The sequence below is a fragment of the Pavona decussata genome, unplaced genomic scaffold, assembly GCF_977016875.1.
Source record: "Pavona decussata unplaced genomic scaffold, jaPavDecu1.1 SCAFFOLD_93, whole genome shotgun sequence".
Classification (NCBI taxonomy): Eukaryota; Metazoa; Cnidaria; class Anthozoa; order Scleractinia; family Agariciidae; genus Pavona; species Pavona decussata.
Genome location: NW_028145510.1, coordinates 2,357,501 through 2,372,358, shown reverse-complemented (window position 1 = coordinate 2,372,358; position 14,858 = coordinate 2,357,501). Strand labels below are relative to the sequence as shown.

Here is a 14,858-nt window from a genome sequence, read left to right as displayed (position 1 = left end):
ATAATTTTCGCCTTTCATTGACGCTTGTTCATCCTACATTATACCATGCTGAAAGAAACCAACATGTTGAGCGATTCTACACAAAAACAAACGAGCGCAATAAATGCTCTATTCAATTGCAGATGTGTGCAAATATCTATCTACACCGTGAGAACACCTCTCTGAGTGCCAAATGTATTTCTTCACTCGGTTTACGTCATTCATAGTCGGCCGCAATCGTAAATGTTCGTCAGCTAGAAATCACAACGAAATCCGGTAGACTGACAAGTACACATTCGACGCTTTTTTGAACACCCAAGGGAGCAGTGAAATCGGTTTCATGAACCCAGAGAAGCTGGAGACATACATATTTATGAGCAAAATGGCTTACACGAAATAAGAAACAACATAAAAAGATTCACATCATGATTCTGCATACATACATACATACATAGTTAATTGAAACTGCCGAATTGAGATTTTCAGGAACAATAACGAACAAAAGAAAGAAAAAGAAGGAAAAAGGCGATACGATTAACGTAATCACAAATATATTAAAAGAAGCTAATTGGTTTTCAACAAGTGGCGTGTGGGAAAACTGCTGTTAAACTCCGTCAACGCAGATAGAAGGCAAAAATTAGAAAGAGAATTACTCAACTAAACTTGAAGTCCTCGATGGAAATATTCACAATAATGGTTTACATTGACTTCAACTCGGTTTAAAAGATCAGTCGATTCAGTTTTTTGTAAGGCAAACATCAAAATGGAACACATTTTAGAGATATAGTATGTCGCAAACAAATGAATTCAGTCATATACAGGTTTTTACAATTATTATTCATACTTTGGATTATTCAAACGCGAAAATGTATTGTATTTATGAAAAAGACTTCCCCTCAGCGTAGTAATAGCTACAAGTGCATGTTTTGCGAGATTGTAAACAGTTCCATAATATCACGAAAAGTGCATTGCAAATGTAGTCACCGGGAACAAGTAGGATTAATAGCTTTTGTATAATAATGTAATAGAAATAAAGACAAATAAAATAAATTGGTCTGCTTCTCGCTTCCTTTTTTTAACACTTTGAACGGGATTTGCCTCAAAGCGGAGATGCCGCGGTTTTCACCGTGCAATGTCTATATAACAACTAGAAGTACATTAAATCAGTCGTCTTGTCCTAGCTCTACATGTAATACCTCAAAAAACTGTGTCTTGATGGAATCCTGTTTATTGCCTTTAAGTATTGAAATAAGCCAAGCCAATGAAAGCTATCGAGGCATAATGATTATTGATGAGTTAATAATAGTTTTACACTGATGCTTATACCCCCAAAAACTGTGTATTGATTAAATCCTGTCCATTCCCTCTCCATGCATGGAATAATCCAAGCCAAAGCTATCCCATGCATTATCGATGAATTTTTAATAGTTTTACACTGATGCTTATACCCCAAAAAACTGCTTATTGTTTAAATCCTGTCCTATGCCTTTCCATGCATGGAATTATCCAAGACAAAGCTATCCTAAGCATTATCCATGGGTTAATAATACTTTTACACAGAGTTATACCCCACAAATTTGCGTATTGATTAAATCCTGTCTTATGCCTTTCCATGCATGGAATAATTCAAGCCAAAGCTATCCTACGCATTATCGATCAGTTAATAATAGTTTTACACTGATGCTTATACCCCACAAAACCGTGTATTGATTAAATCCTGTCTTATGCCTTTCCATGCATGGAATAATCCAAGCCAAAGCTATCCTACGCATTATCGATGAGTTTATGATAATTTTACACTGATGTTTATACCCCAAGAAACTGCTTATTGCTTACTCAATCCTGTCCATTGCCTTTCCATGCATGGAATAATCCAAACCAAAGCTATCCTAAGCATTATCGATGAGTTTATAATAGTTTTACACTAATGCTTACACCCCCAAAAACTGCGTGTTGGTTAAATCCTGTCCACTGCCTTTCCATGCATGGAATAATCCAAGCCAAAGCTATCCTAAGCATTATCGATGAGTTTATAATTGTAATCTTTGTTAATCTGGCATGCCCCTTTTCTTCCCCAATAAAATGAAATATTATGATAAATTTTCGTGCCTATTGTGGGATCGTGAAGAGCTTTACAAAGCTGACACAACCAAAACGTGTGCTTGACAATCTTATATTTGTTTTTCCACTTGAAATATTGGTTATAGGCCGTGTCGTTCTTGTCCAGGTATTTTAGATAATCTGCCAGAGCCTTAATGGAGCCAAAGTCTGCCACCTTGGTGTAGGAACCGGGAATTACCTCTTCGGGGCTGTAATGTGAGCCGCCATAAACTACGGGAACCAATCCTCGTTCCAGTGAATTTCTCCAATACTTTTCCGTGATATAATCGATACACAAACTATTCTCAAATGCCAAGTAAAACTTGTGTCGTTTGATCTCTTCATCACAGCCATTTTCCAAGTTAAAAGGACAAACGAAAGTGTTATTTGATTCAAATTGATTTGCGCATTTTCCAAAGAAACTGATGTTCATGTATTTCATGAGAGCGCGAACAAGTTCAAATCTTTGTCCACCACAGTGATTACTGACACCGAAGAGGGCCAACTTGTCTTTACCATTCGCATGATTCACTTCACCTTCCATGGATTGGAGATTGATGGTTTGGGATGAGTCTTGAATACCGTCTGCTATTCCAGTTAGTTCGCTCTGCTCTTTCAAGGGAGCATAGGATCCGTACGGGACGAAAAAGTCGGCATCTCGTCTATATGTTGCAGTCCAGTTAAAGAAACCATTTACTCGTGGAACCAATGGCATATTTCCCGGACTTTCTTTTGTGTAAAAGACCCATCTTTGTTCCAATGGCCGCTTATTTATTGATAATATTTCTTCAAAAGCATGCTTCTTTAGGTATAACCAAAAATTGTGTACTAGTACTGCATCGCTGATAGGAAACAATTTTTTATCAAAAGTAATCTGACATCTTGTTTCTTCGCAAGGAGTGCCATCCCAATCCGCAAACTTGTAATTCTTCGCTTCGTCAGAAGTTCTCGGTCCCCACGGCTCGTAAGATGGGGGTGGGCCGTACACCAGAATCAACTTTGGTTCCTGAAGCCGTTGCTTAAGGCCGAGTTGATTGTTGTAAAATATTCTAAAAACAAGAAAACCCACTAGAATTACGCAACAAGTAAATCGGACATTTCTTTTTGGCCACCTAAAAAGCCTGAGAAAGGAGAAGCGTGAGAGCATTTTGTGAGTAGCGCTGGTAAACGTCGGCTTCTAAATGATTGATTGATGTAGATTGAAGGCTTACTGAACGATTACCGTAACTACGGAGATTCTTATAAATACGCCACACGCTACATGTCATAACAACGGAGCTGTGGCAAATTACCAATAATTAATCAGTGTCTAATAATATACATAAAAAAAAATCGAAGACTTCGAAAATCAACTGAAACAATTGAAATTTTTTCAGCATGAGATTTTATCAGAACCTTTCTTTAAACACGGTAACAGTTAAGGCTACAAGCTTGCAAGGCCGTATGTAACATAAAATCCAAAATAGAAAAACAACAATATTAAGAATACAGTAATCTAGATAATTTAATAATAAAAGTGTAACCCCCTAGTGTTTCCCCTTGTGCCCTTTTTTCAATAGTACATATAACCTGTGTCCATGTATTAAGTAGCTACGGTCGCCTCGCCGGAGAAATTCAGTTCTCGCATATTTGAAAGTAAGCGATATTTCTTTAATTGATATAATTTTCGCCTTTCATTGATGCTTGTTCATCCTACATTATACCATGCTTAAAAAAACCAACATGTTGAGCGATTCTGCACGAAAACAAACGAGCGCAATAAATGCTCTTTTCACTTGCAAATGTGTGCAAATATCTATCTGCACCGTGAGGACACCACTCTGAGTGCCAAATGTATTTCTTCACTCGGTTTACGTCTTTGATAGTCGGCCGCAATCGTAAATGTTCGTCAGCTAGAAATCACAACAAAATCCGGTAGACTGAAAAGTACACATTCGACGCTTTTTGAACACCCAAGGGAACAGTGAAAACCCAGAGAAGCTGGAGACATACATATTTATGAGCAAAATGGCTTACACGAAATAAGAAACAATATAAAAATATTCACATCATTATTCTGCAGACATACATACATACATACATACATACATACATACATACATACATACATACATACATACATACATACATACATACATACATAGTTAATTGAAACTGCCGAATTGAGATTTTCAGGAACAATAACGAACAAAAGAAAGAAAAAGAAGGAAAAAGGCGATACGATTCAGTGAACGTAATCAAAAATATATTAAAAGAAGCTAATTGGTTTTCAACAAGTGGCGTGTGGGGAAACTGCTGTTAAACTCCGTCAACGCAGATAGACGCTAAAAATTAGAAAGAGAATTACTCAACTAAACTTGAAGTCCTCGGTGGAAATATTGAGAATAATGGTTTACATTGCCTTCAACTCGGTTTAAAAGATCGATTCAGGTTTTTGTAAGGCGAAAATCAAAATGAAACACATTTTAGAAGAAGTTGGTCGCAAGCAAATGAATTCAGTAATACACACTTTTTTCACAATTATTATTCATACTTTGGATTATTCAAACGCGAAAATGTATTGTATTTATGAAAAAGACTTCCTTCAGCGCGGTAATAGCTACAAGTGCGTGTTTTGCGTGATGGTAAACAGTTCCATAATATCACGAAAAGTGCATTGCAAATGTGGTCGCCGGGAACAAGTAAGATTAATAGCTTTTGTATTATAATGTAATAGAAATAAAGACAAATAAAATAAATTGGTCTGCTTAGCTTCTCGCTTCCTTTTTTTAACACTTTGAACGGGATATCGCTCAAGACGGAGATGCCGCGGTTTTCACCGTGCAATATCCATATAACAACTAGAAGAACATTAAATCAGTCGTCTTGTCCTAGTTCTATATGTAATACCTCACAAAAACTGTGTTTTGATGGAATCCTGTTTATTGCCATTAAGTATTGAAACAAGCCAAGCCAAAGCTACCGAGGCATAATGATTATTGATGAGTTTATAATAGTTTTACACTGATCCTTATACCCCCAAAAACTGTGTATTGATTAAATCCTGTCCTATCCCTTTCCATGCATGGAATAATCCAAGTAAAAACTATTCTAAGCATTATCGATGAGTTAATAATAGTTTTACACTGATGCTTATACCCCAAAAAACTGCGTATTGATTAAATCCTGTCCACTGCCTGTCCATGCATGGAATAATCCAGGCCAAAGCTACAATAAACATTTTCGATGAGTTAATAATAGTTTTACACTGATGCTTATACCCCAAAAAACTGCGTATTGATTAAATCCTGTCCACTGCCTTTCCATGCATGGAATAATCCAAGCCAAAGCTATCCTACGCATTATCGATGAGTTAATAGTAGTTTTACACCGATGCTTATACCCCCAAACACTGCGCGTTGATTAAATCCTGTCCACTGCCTTTCCATGCATGGAATAATCCAAGCCAAAGCTATCCTAAGCATTATCGATGAGGTTATAATAGTCATATTCGTTAATCTGGCATGCCCCTTTTCTTCCCCAATAAAATGAAATATTATGATAAATTTTCGTGCCTATTGTGGGATCGTGAAGAGCTTTACAAAGCTGACACAACCAAAACGTGTGCTTGACAATCTTATATTTGTTTTTCCACTTGAAATATTGGTTATAGGCCGTGTCGTTCTTGTCCAGGTATTTTAGATAATCTGCCAGAGCCTTAATGGAGCCAAAGTCTGCCACGTTGATGTAGGAACCAGGAATTACCTCCTCGGGGCTGTAACGTGAGGCGCCATAAACTACGGGAACCAATCCTCGTTCCAGTGAATTTCTCCAATACTTTTCCGTGATATAATCGATACACAGACTATTCTCGAATGCCAAGTAAAACTTGTGTCGTTTGATCTCTTCATCACAGCCATTTTCCAAGTTAAAAGGACAAACGAAAGTGTTATTTGATTCAAATTGATTTGCGCATTTTCCAAAGAAACTGATGTCAATGTATTTCATGAGAGCGCGAACAAGTTCAAATCTTTGTCCACCACAGTGATTACTAACGCCGAAGAGGGCCAACTTGTCTTTACCATTCGCATGATTCACTTCACCTTCCATGGATTGCAGATTGATGGTTTGGGATGAGTCTTGAAAGCCGTCTGCTTTTCCAGTTAGTTCGCTCTGCTCTTTCAAGGGAGCATAGGATCCGTACGGGACGAAAAAGTCGGCATCTCGTCTATATGTTGCAGTCCAGTTAAAGAAGCCATTCAATAGTTGTGGCAATGGTGCATTTACCGGACTTTCTTTTATGTAAAAAACCCATCTTTGTTCCAATGGCCGCTTATTTATTGATAATATTTCTTCAACAGCACGCTTCTTTAATTGTAACCAAGAATTGTGTACTAGTACTGCATCGCTGATAGGAAGCAATTTTTTATCAAAAGTAATCTGACATCTTGTTTCTTCGCAAGGAGTGCCATCCCAATCCGCAAACTTGTAATTCTTCGCTTCGTCAGAATTTCTCGGTCCCCACGGCTTGTAAGCTGGGGGTGGGCCGTACACCAGAATCAACTTTGGTCGCTGAAGCCGTTGCTTGAGGTCTAATTGATTGTTGTAAAATATTCTAACAACAAGAAGAGCAACTAGAATCACGCAAGTAAATCGGACATTTCTTTTGGGCCACCTAAAAAGCCTAACCAAGGAGAAGCGTGAGAGCATTTTGTGAGTATCACTTGCAAATGTCGGCTTGTAAATGAAGTATGTTGCCCGAAGGCTTATACGAAAGAAGAATATTCACATCATGTTTGTGGTATACAAGAAGATAAATGGTCTTCAAGTAGTGGCGTATGGAAATGACCCCTATTCAGTGAACTCTTTAAACGAGAAATGTTGGTAACCTTTCAATATATAAAGGAACGGCGTATTTAATAGGTGAAAGTTTTATTAAGGATTGCTGATAATTTTTATTCTTCAGTTTACAATTTCAGTTGCATTTTTATCGACGATAGCTGTTACTTTGGAGATTTTTAGAAATCATTTTACATATCACTACAAACGTTTGTGTTCATTTTTGTAGTTAAAAAATTAAAGCAAATAATAATAGAATACAGAGCTTTAAATTTTTTTGTAATTTTTAAAATAGACCAAATAGATAGCGCCTTTACATGGCCATGATCTATGTAGTAGTAATACGGGAAGTCGGGAAATACGAGAATTTTTTTCGTGCGAGCGGTAAAAGGCTGTCATTGTTTCCGAACGAGGCCCCTACGGCACCTCGTTGGGCAAAAACATTCACCTCCCACCTGGCCCGCACAAAATTTCTCGTGATTTGTCGACTTCCCGTATTACTACTCGGGAACGAAAGAGACCACCAACAACCGGGGCAAACCGCCCCAAACCGGTAAAGAATTTTCGAGCAATTGAAGAAATATAAAAAACCAGGAAAGATTTATTGCTGCTCAACGATTCGGGGTCATCGTGACTCCATTATCAAGAGACTAGTCAAATAGCATGCAAATACATGCTATACATTCGCGTGCGTAAACCAACACTGAACGTGCAAACGGATTCCATCGGCCGTTTATTGTAATTTATGCTTATCTTGTACCTTTCCTCATTTGCATGCTATTGTGCGGGCCAGGTGGGAGGTGAATGTTTTTGCCCAACGAGGTGCCGTAGGGGCCTCGTTCGGAAACAAGTTTTTTTATTTGCGTTTGCTTCAACAAATCCCTGCTGTTCAATTGAAGAAATGTTCGCGAAAGGCATACTGGTCAAATGGCCGGACACGTGCAAATGTCTGAGAAGGCCCTAGCAAATCAGCTACTGACTCATGATCCGCGCTTTATCGCCGAATTACTTTTATTGGAGGGGGAGGCGCCGCGGCAGCCAGTGGATTATGCGCTCGATGGCGAGGAGCCGGCGCAAAATACACAAAAAGGGCACATTACAGTGCCCCGCTTGTTTGAGGCATTGGCTGATGACCCACAAGCTCGGGCTGAATATTATGAGGTAGCTATGGAGGGCAGAAGGGGTGAATACGTTGCGTCCAAACAGCTGGTAGCCCTTTTCTAACGGCGCTATGAAGAACACCCAGAGTCCGACTTTCGCCAAAAAATTCCTAACGTCTTTGTGGAAGACCGCTTCGTGGGAGCTGAGCTGAGCAAGACAGAGGGCACGTCGGATGGCGCTTCATTTTGTGACAATACCTAAACGCCCTGAATACCTACCTGACGGCCAAAATTATTAGAAACATCCGAAAAGATGTGCGCACCTCGTTTTACATCCGTTACGGTTATTCGTACGTTCCGCGCAACATCGAAGATCCAGAGTATCTGATTAGCTGGTTCAACCCACCCATTGGGTGTCCCTGGTTTAACGATCTGTAAGAGGCGGGAAAATGGATGTCCGCGCAAGAGGCTAAGCGCCGGTCTTTTGAAATGATTTGTTTACATAGTTTGCATAAAAATGGAAGGTAATTCCCAGAGAAGAAAACTCTTATTGTTCTGGTACACCAACATGGCTGCCATGACGTCTCAGACAAGCCATCAATAATGTCCTTTATTGATTTTTAATCAAAAGTACGCCAAATTTCTTTTTCAGCAAAAATGTCACTGTAGTATGTGTAATGAGCAGTTAATTCCATTTTTTTTTTAATTTTTAGGCTTGTAAATGATCATAGTTTATTTCTTCTTTATTGTTCTTTTCTCGGAGTCTACAGGTACTCTGTAAAGGTGATGTATATATATGAAAAGAATAAACAACATTTACTACAAGGCCAATGGTTGGCATACTGTCGGCGAAGGAGCATTCCTTTGAACAATCCACCACAACGTGACGTGTCGCCACCGTCAAAACGATCTCATTGGCATTGCACTCTCAACTGTCAGTGGATATGTTCGCAATCTTGTATTGACGTCAATCCATTCAACGAAAGAAAAAGTTTTTTTATTGGTGTCTTTCTAGCGGAGCGCATGCTACGTTTTCGAGCAAAAAAAATTTAAGAAATACTTATATATTAAATTTTAGTCGACTGAGTCGTGCTCATCCTGCTGTGAATTTATACTTCTAAAGCCCGCCGCAAACAAACCGATTTTTTGTTGGCCTACGAAAAATCGTCACTTGTCGGCTAGTGTGCGATGAATTCAGTTAAGTCTGCGACAAGATCGGGGCTTGTCGGGCGTACCTGACAATGCTAGATCTCAAAACGTCTAGTAGGGTCTTGTCTGCTAGTGTGCGGTGGACCAAGACAATTTGTCGGGGCTCGCGCGCGCCTCAACCAATTAGGAAGTGTCATGAGAGTCACGTGAACAAGCGTCTTTGCCAACACGGCGGAGATCGAAGCTAAAATCAGCACGGAGATCGGGCAATGGAAACCTGTAAAAGATGACAAGCTTGTTGCTGATTGGTCATCACATCGCCTAACTACAGCAACAGAGGCATGAAGGAAAAAGCATGGCAGGAAATTGCCACTGAAATGGTTATCAAGCTTTTAAGTTTAACCCATGATGTTGTTGTGCTGCTCCTGCGACGCCTCTTTATCCTCCGTAAAAAAATCAAGGTAAATAAAGCAAGTTTCAATTTTCGCCGCTTCAGTGGAATAGGCGCCATCTTGGTTTTGGATGACTCGGCACAAAGCCTCAACGGGGTTAGTCGCGACAAAAAAATGGCTAGTGTGCGGCAAGCTGATGGCCCGAAAAATGTTAACCTGATTTGACCCTGACAAAATAATCTGCTAGTTCTACGACAAAAAAATCAACTAGTGTGGGAACGCCATGTTCGGGCAAGTATTGTGAAAAAATCTCTCCAACCCAAAAGCGCTTACCACCAAATTCCGCCATCAGGATACCACGGGTGAGGAATGATTGACAATCAAGTAATTGGTTTGCTGATTGGATAAGTGCACTGGTAAGGAAGGTTTGAAGCTCACTTGAGATCGCACTTCGGCTCTTTGAAGTTTCGGCGTTTCCTGGGCAACTAAGTGTGATGAGCCAAGTAAAACGACACCCCGGCGTGAAGTGCACTTGAAGTGAACTTGAAATTCTTAGTGTGAGCCCATATTTATGACATGTTATACCCTGGCTTCTGATTTGTGACTTGTAAGTTATGACTGACACGTGATATCATCCCTTGTGATTGGTTGACTGTCACTATCGTTTGATCCCCCAAGGTTTTTGATGCCTCGCAACCAGCCGAGGACCCAAAAAATGGAGGAAACTAGTTGAAGTGGTTGAACCGCACGTGATCAAGGTCTAAACTCCGTCAACGAGGATAGACGGCAAAAATTAAAAAGAGAATTACTCAACTAAATTTGAAGTGCTTGATGGAAATATTGACAATAATGGTTGACATTGGCTTCAACTCGGTTTAAAAGATCGATTTTTTTTAAGGCGAAAATGAAACACTTTTTAGCGGAAGTTGGTCGCTACGAAATCAATTCTGTAATATATATACAGTTTGTTACAATTATTATTCATACTTTGGATTATTTAAACGCGAAAATGTATTGTATTTGTGAAAAAGGCTTCCCCTCACCGCAGTAATAGCTACAATTGCGTGTATTGCGGGATTGTAAACAGTTCCATAATATCACGAAAAGTGCATTGCAAATGTGGTCACCGCGAACAAGTAGGGTTAATAGCTTTGGTATAATAATGTGATAGAAATAAAGACAAATAAAATAAATTCGTCTGCGTCTCGCTTCCTTTTTATAACACTTTAAACGGGATTTGGCTCAAGGCGGAGATTCCGCGGTTTTCACCGTCATATGTATATATAACAACTTGAAGCACATTAAATCAGTCGTCTTGTCCTAGCGATTCATGTAATACCTCAAAAAACTGTGTATTAATGGAATCTTGTTTATTGCCTTTAAATATTGAAATAAGCCAAGCCAAAGCTATCGAGGCATAATGAGTTTATAATAGTTTTACACTGATGCTTATACCCCCAAAAACTGTGTATTGATTACTGAATACTGCTGTCCATTGCCTTTCCATGCATGGAGCAGTCCAAGTCAAAGCTATCCTATGCATTATCTATGAGTTTATAATAGTGATCTTTGTTAATCTGGCATGCCCCTTTCACTCCCCAATAACGTGAAATATTATGATAAATTTTCGTGCCTATTGTGGGATCGTGAAGAGCTTTACAAAGCTGACACAACCAAAACGTGTGCTTGACAATCTTATATTTGTTTTTCCACTTGAAATATTGGTTATAGGCCGTGTCGTTCTTGTCCAGGTTTTAAGATAATCTGCCAGAGCCTTAATGGAGCCAAAGTCTGCCACGTTGATAAAGGAACCGGGAATTACCTCCTCGGGGCTGTAACGTGAGGCGCTATAAACTACGGGAACCAATCCTCGTTCCAGTAAATTTCTCCAATACTTTTCCGTGATATAATCGATACACAGACTATTTTCGAATGCCAAGTAAAACTTGTGTCGTTTGATCTCTTCATCACAGCCATTTTCCAAGTTAAAAGGACAAACGAAAGTGTTATTTGATTCAAATTGATTTGCACATTTTCCAAAGAAACTTATGTCAATGTATTTCATGAGAGCGCGAACAAGTTCAAATCTTTGTCCACCACAGTGATTACTAACGCCGAAGAGGGCCAACTTGTCTTTACCATTCGCATGATTCACTTCACCTTCCATGGATTGCAGATTGATGGTTTGGGATGAGTCTTGAATGCCGTCTGCTTTTCCAGTTAGTTCGCTCTGCTCTTTCAAGGGAGCATAGGATCCGTACGGGACGAAAAAGTCGGCATCTCGTCTATATGTTGCAGTCCAGTTAAAGAAGCCATTTAATCGTGGAAACACTGGCACATTTCCCGGACTTTCTTTTGTGTAAAAGACCCATCTTTGTTCCAATGGCCGCTTACTTATTGATAATATTTCTTTAACAGCATCCTTCCTTGATAACCAAAAATTGTGCACTAGTACTGCATCGCTGATAGGAAGCATGTTTTTATCAAAAGTGATCTGACATCTTGTTTCTTCGCAAGGAGTGCCATCCCAATCCGCAAACTTGTAATTCTTCGCTTCGTCAGAATTTCGCGATACCCACGGCTCGTAAACGAGGGGTGGGCCGTACACCAGAATCAACTTTGGTCGCTGAAACCGTTGCTTGAGGTCTAGTTGATTGTTGTAAAATATTCTAACAACAAGAAGAGCAACTAGAATCACGCAACAAGTAAATCGGACATTTCTTTTTGGCCACCTAAAAAGCCTGAGGAAGAAGAAGCGTGATACGATTTTGTGAGAATCACTTGCAAATGTCGGCTTGTAAATGAAGAATGTTGCCTGAAGGCTTATACGAAAGAAGAATGTTCACATCATGTTACTGGCATACAATATGATAACTGGTCTTGAAGAAGTGGCGTATGGAAATGACCCCTGTTCAGTTAACTCTTTTAGTACTACCCGACAAACGAGAAATGTTGGTAACCTTTCAATATATAAAGGAACACGGCGTATTTAATAATGGGTGAAAGTTTTATTTAGGATTGCTGATAATTTTTATTCTTCAGTTTACAATTAATTTTCAGTTGCATTTTTTCATTAACGATAGCTGTTACTTCGGTGATATTTATAAATCATTTTACATGTCACAACAAACGTTTGTGTTCATTTTTGCAGTCAAATAATTAAAGCAAATAATAATAGAATACAGAACTTTAAATTTTTTTGTAATTTATAAAATATAACAAATAGATAGCGCCTTCACATGGTGATGATGTATGTAGTAGTAATACGGGAAGTCGGGAAATAAGAGAATTTTTTTCGTGCGAGCGGTAAAAGGCTTTATTGTTTCCGAACGACGCCCCTACGGCACCTCGTTGGGAAAAAACATTCACCTCCCACCTGGCCCACGCAAAATTTCTCGCGATTTGTCGACTTCCCGTATTACTACTAAGGAACGAAAGAGACTGCCAACAACCGGGGCAAACCGCACCAAAACCGGTCAAGAATTTTCGAGCAATTGAAGACACATAAAAAAAACCAAGAAAGATTTATTGCTGCTCGACGATTCGGGGTCATCGTGACTCCATTATCAAGAGACTTGTTAAATAGCATGCAAATACATGCTACACATTCGCGTGCGTAAACCAACACTGAACGTGCAAACGGATTCCATCGGCCGTTTATTGCAATTTATGCTTATCTTGTACCTTTCCTTATTTGCATGAATGGAGTAACCATGACCCTGAAACGTCGAGCCAAATTAAATCTTTCCTGTTTTTTTTATATGCCTTTGCTTCAGCAAATCCCTGCTGATCAATTGAAGAAATGTGCGCGAAAGGCATACTTGTCAAATGGCCGGACATGTGCAATTGTCTGAGGAGGCCCTAGCAAATCAGCTACTGACTCATGATCCGCGCTTTATCGCCGAATTACTTTCATTGGAGGGGGAGGCGCCGCGGCAGCCAGCGGGTGATGCGCTCGATGGCGAGGAGCCGGCGCAAAATACACGAAAAAAAGGCCACATTACACTGCCCCGCTCGTTTGAGACATTGGCTGACGACCCACAAGCTCGGGCTGAATATTATGAGCTAGCTATGGAGGACAAAAGGGATAAATACGTTTCGCCCAAACAGCTGGAAGCCCTTTTGTAACGGCGCTATGAAGAACACCCAGAGTCCGACTTTCGCCAAAAAATTCCCAACGTTTTTGTGGAAGACCGCTTCGTGGGAGCTGAGCTGAGCAAGACAGAAGGCGCGTCGGATGGCGCTTCATTTTGTGACATTACCTAAACGACCTGAAGACCTACCTGACTTCATTTTGTGACATTACCTAAACGACCTGAATCCTGAATACCTACCTGACAGCAAAAATTATCGGAAACATCCGAAAAGATGTGCGCACCTCGTTTTACATCCGTACGTTCTGCGCAACATCGAGGACCCACAGTATCTGATTAGCTGGTTCAACCCACTCATTGGGTCTCCCTGGTTTAACGATCTGAAGAAGGTGGAAGAATGGGTGTCCGCGCAAGAGGCTAAGCGCCGATTTTTTTGAAATGATTTGTTCACATAGTTTGCATAAAAATGGAAGTTAATTCCCAGAGGAGAAAACTCTTATTGTTCCTGTACACCAACATGGCCGCCATGACGTCTCATACAAGCCATCAATAATGTCCTTTAATGATTTTAAATCAAGACTACTCCAAATTTCTTCTCAGCAAAAATGTCACTGTAGTATATGTAATGAGCAGTTAATTCCTTTTTTTTAATTTTTAGGCTCATAAATGATCATAGTTTATTTCTTCTTTATTGTTCTCTTCTCGGAGTCTACAGCTACTCTGTAAAGGTGATGTATATGCATGAAAGGAATAAACAACATTTACCACAAGGCAAATGGTTGGCATGCCGGGGAAGGAGCATTCCTTTGAACAATCCACCACAACGTATCGAATTTCAATGAAATTTGGCCCGTCATTTAAGGAGAGCACTTCGAAAACCTCGCTAAAATTTGCTTGAAACTTAAGCTCTCGCTTACCTCCCTCACCATATGGCAAGAGGGATGATGTGCGGCCCCGCCTGGGTAGCTCATTTACGGAGGAGTTCATTTATTGAGACACAGGCCTTCGTTGAAAACAAAGTTCATTTCAAATCGGGTGCCATTTTTGCCGCCGACCGAGCCGTGTCCCTGGAATGTTGGAACAAACTCACGGTCAAACCTAGGCACGAGTACTAAAATGTGCCCAGCCGGGGAAATCCACGGGAAGCCTTTAGCACATACGCTTTGTTTGATAAAAGGATCTGTTCAAATCACCACAAGGCCGATAGTTTTAGGACACATTTAATA

General features: G+C 39.8%; 2 protein-coding genes across 5 annotated transcripts; both read right to left on the bottom strand.

The window, feature by feature from the left end:
• Positions 1-797: 797 nt before the first annotated feature.
• On the bottom strand, positions 798-3,238 carry LOC146473582 (alpha-(1,3)-fucosyltransferase 7-like). Of its 3 annotated transcripts, none has more exons than XR_014866375.1 (2): positions 1,536-3,238; positions 798-1,414 (listed from the first exon to the last, which is right to left on the bottom strand). XR_014866375.1 is itself a non-coding variant. In XM_085118302.1 (2 exons), exon 1 carries the CDS (start codon positions 3,224-3,226, stop codon positions 1,991-1,993), a length of 1,236 nt encoding a protein of 411 aa, XP_084974428.1. In that variant the 5' UTR covers positions 3,227-3,238; the 3' UTR covers positions 798-1,832; positions 1,955-1,990. The 3 variants fall into 3 exon arrangements, 1 of the variants encoding a protein (XP_084974428.1); XR_014866376.1 differs by having other exon boundaries at positions 1,658-3,238; XM_085118302.1 differs by having other exon boundaries at positions 798-1,832; positions 1,955-3,238.
• Positions 798-6,921, bottom strand: LOC146473581 (alpha-(1,3)-fucosyltransferase 7-like). 2 transcript variants are annotated; one of them, XM_085118303.1, is made up of 2 exons: positions 5,206-6,921; positions 798-1,778 (listed from the first exon to the last, which is right to left on the bottom strand). In XM_085118303.1, the coding sequence occupies exon 1, from the start codon at positions 6,766-6,768 to the stop codon at positions 5,536-5,538; it is 1,233 nt and encodes a 410-aa protein (XP_084974429.1). In that variant the 5' UTR covers positions 6,769-6,921; the 3' UTR covers positions 798-1,778; positions 5,206-5,535. The 2 variants fall into 2 exon arrangements, with proteins under 2 accessions (XP_084974429.1, XP_084974430.1); XM_085118304.1 differs by having other exon boundaries at positions 5,328-6,921.
• Between the last annotated feature and the right edge of the window lie 7,937 nt (positions 6,922-14,858).

Coding starts and splice junctions, on each gene's coding strand:
- LOC146473582 (XM_085118302.1), bottom strand. CDS start 3,226: ATGCTCTCACGCTTCTCCTTTCTCAGGCTTTTTAGGTGGCCAAAAAGA.
- LOC146473581 (XM_085118303.1), bottom strand. CDS start 6,768: ATGCTCTCACGCTTCTCCTTGGTTAGGCTTTTTAGGTGGCCCAAAAGA.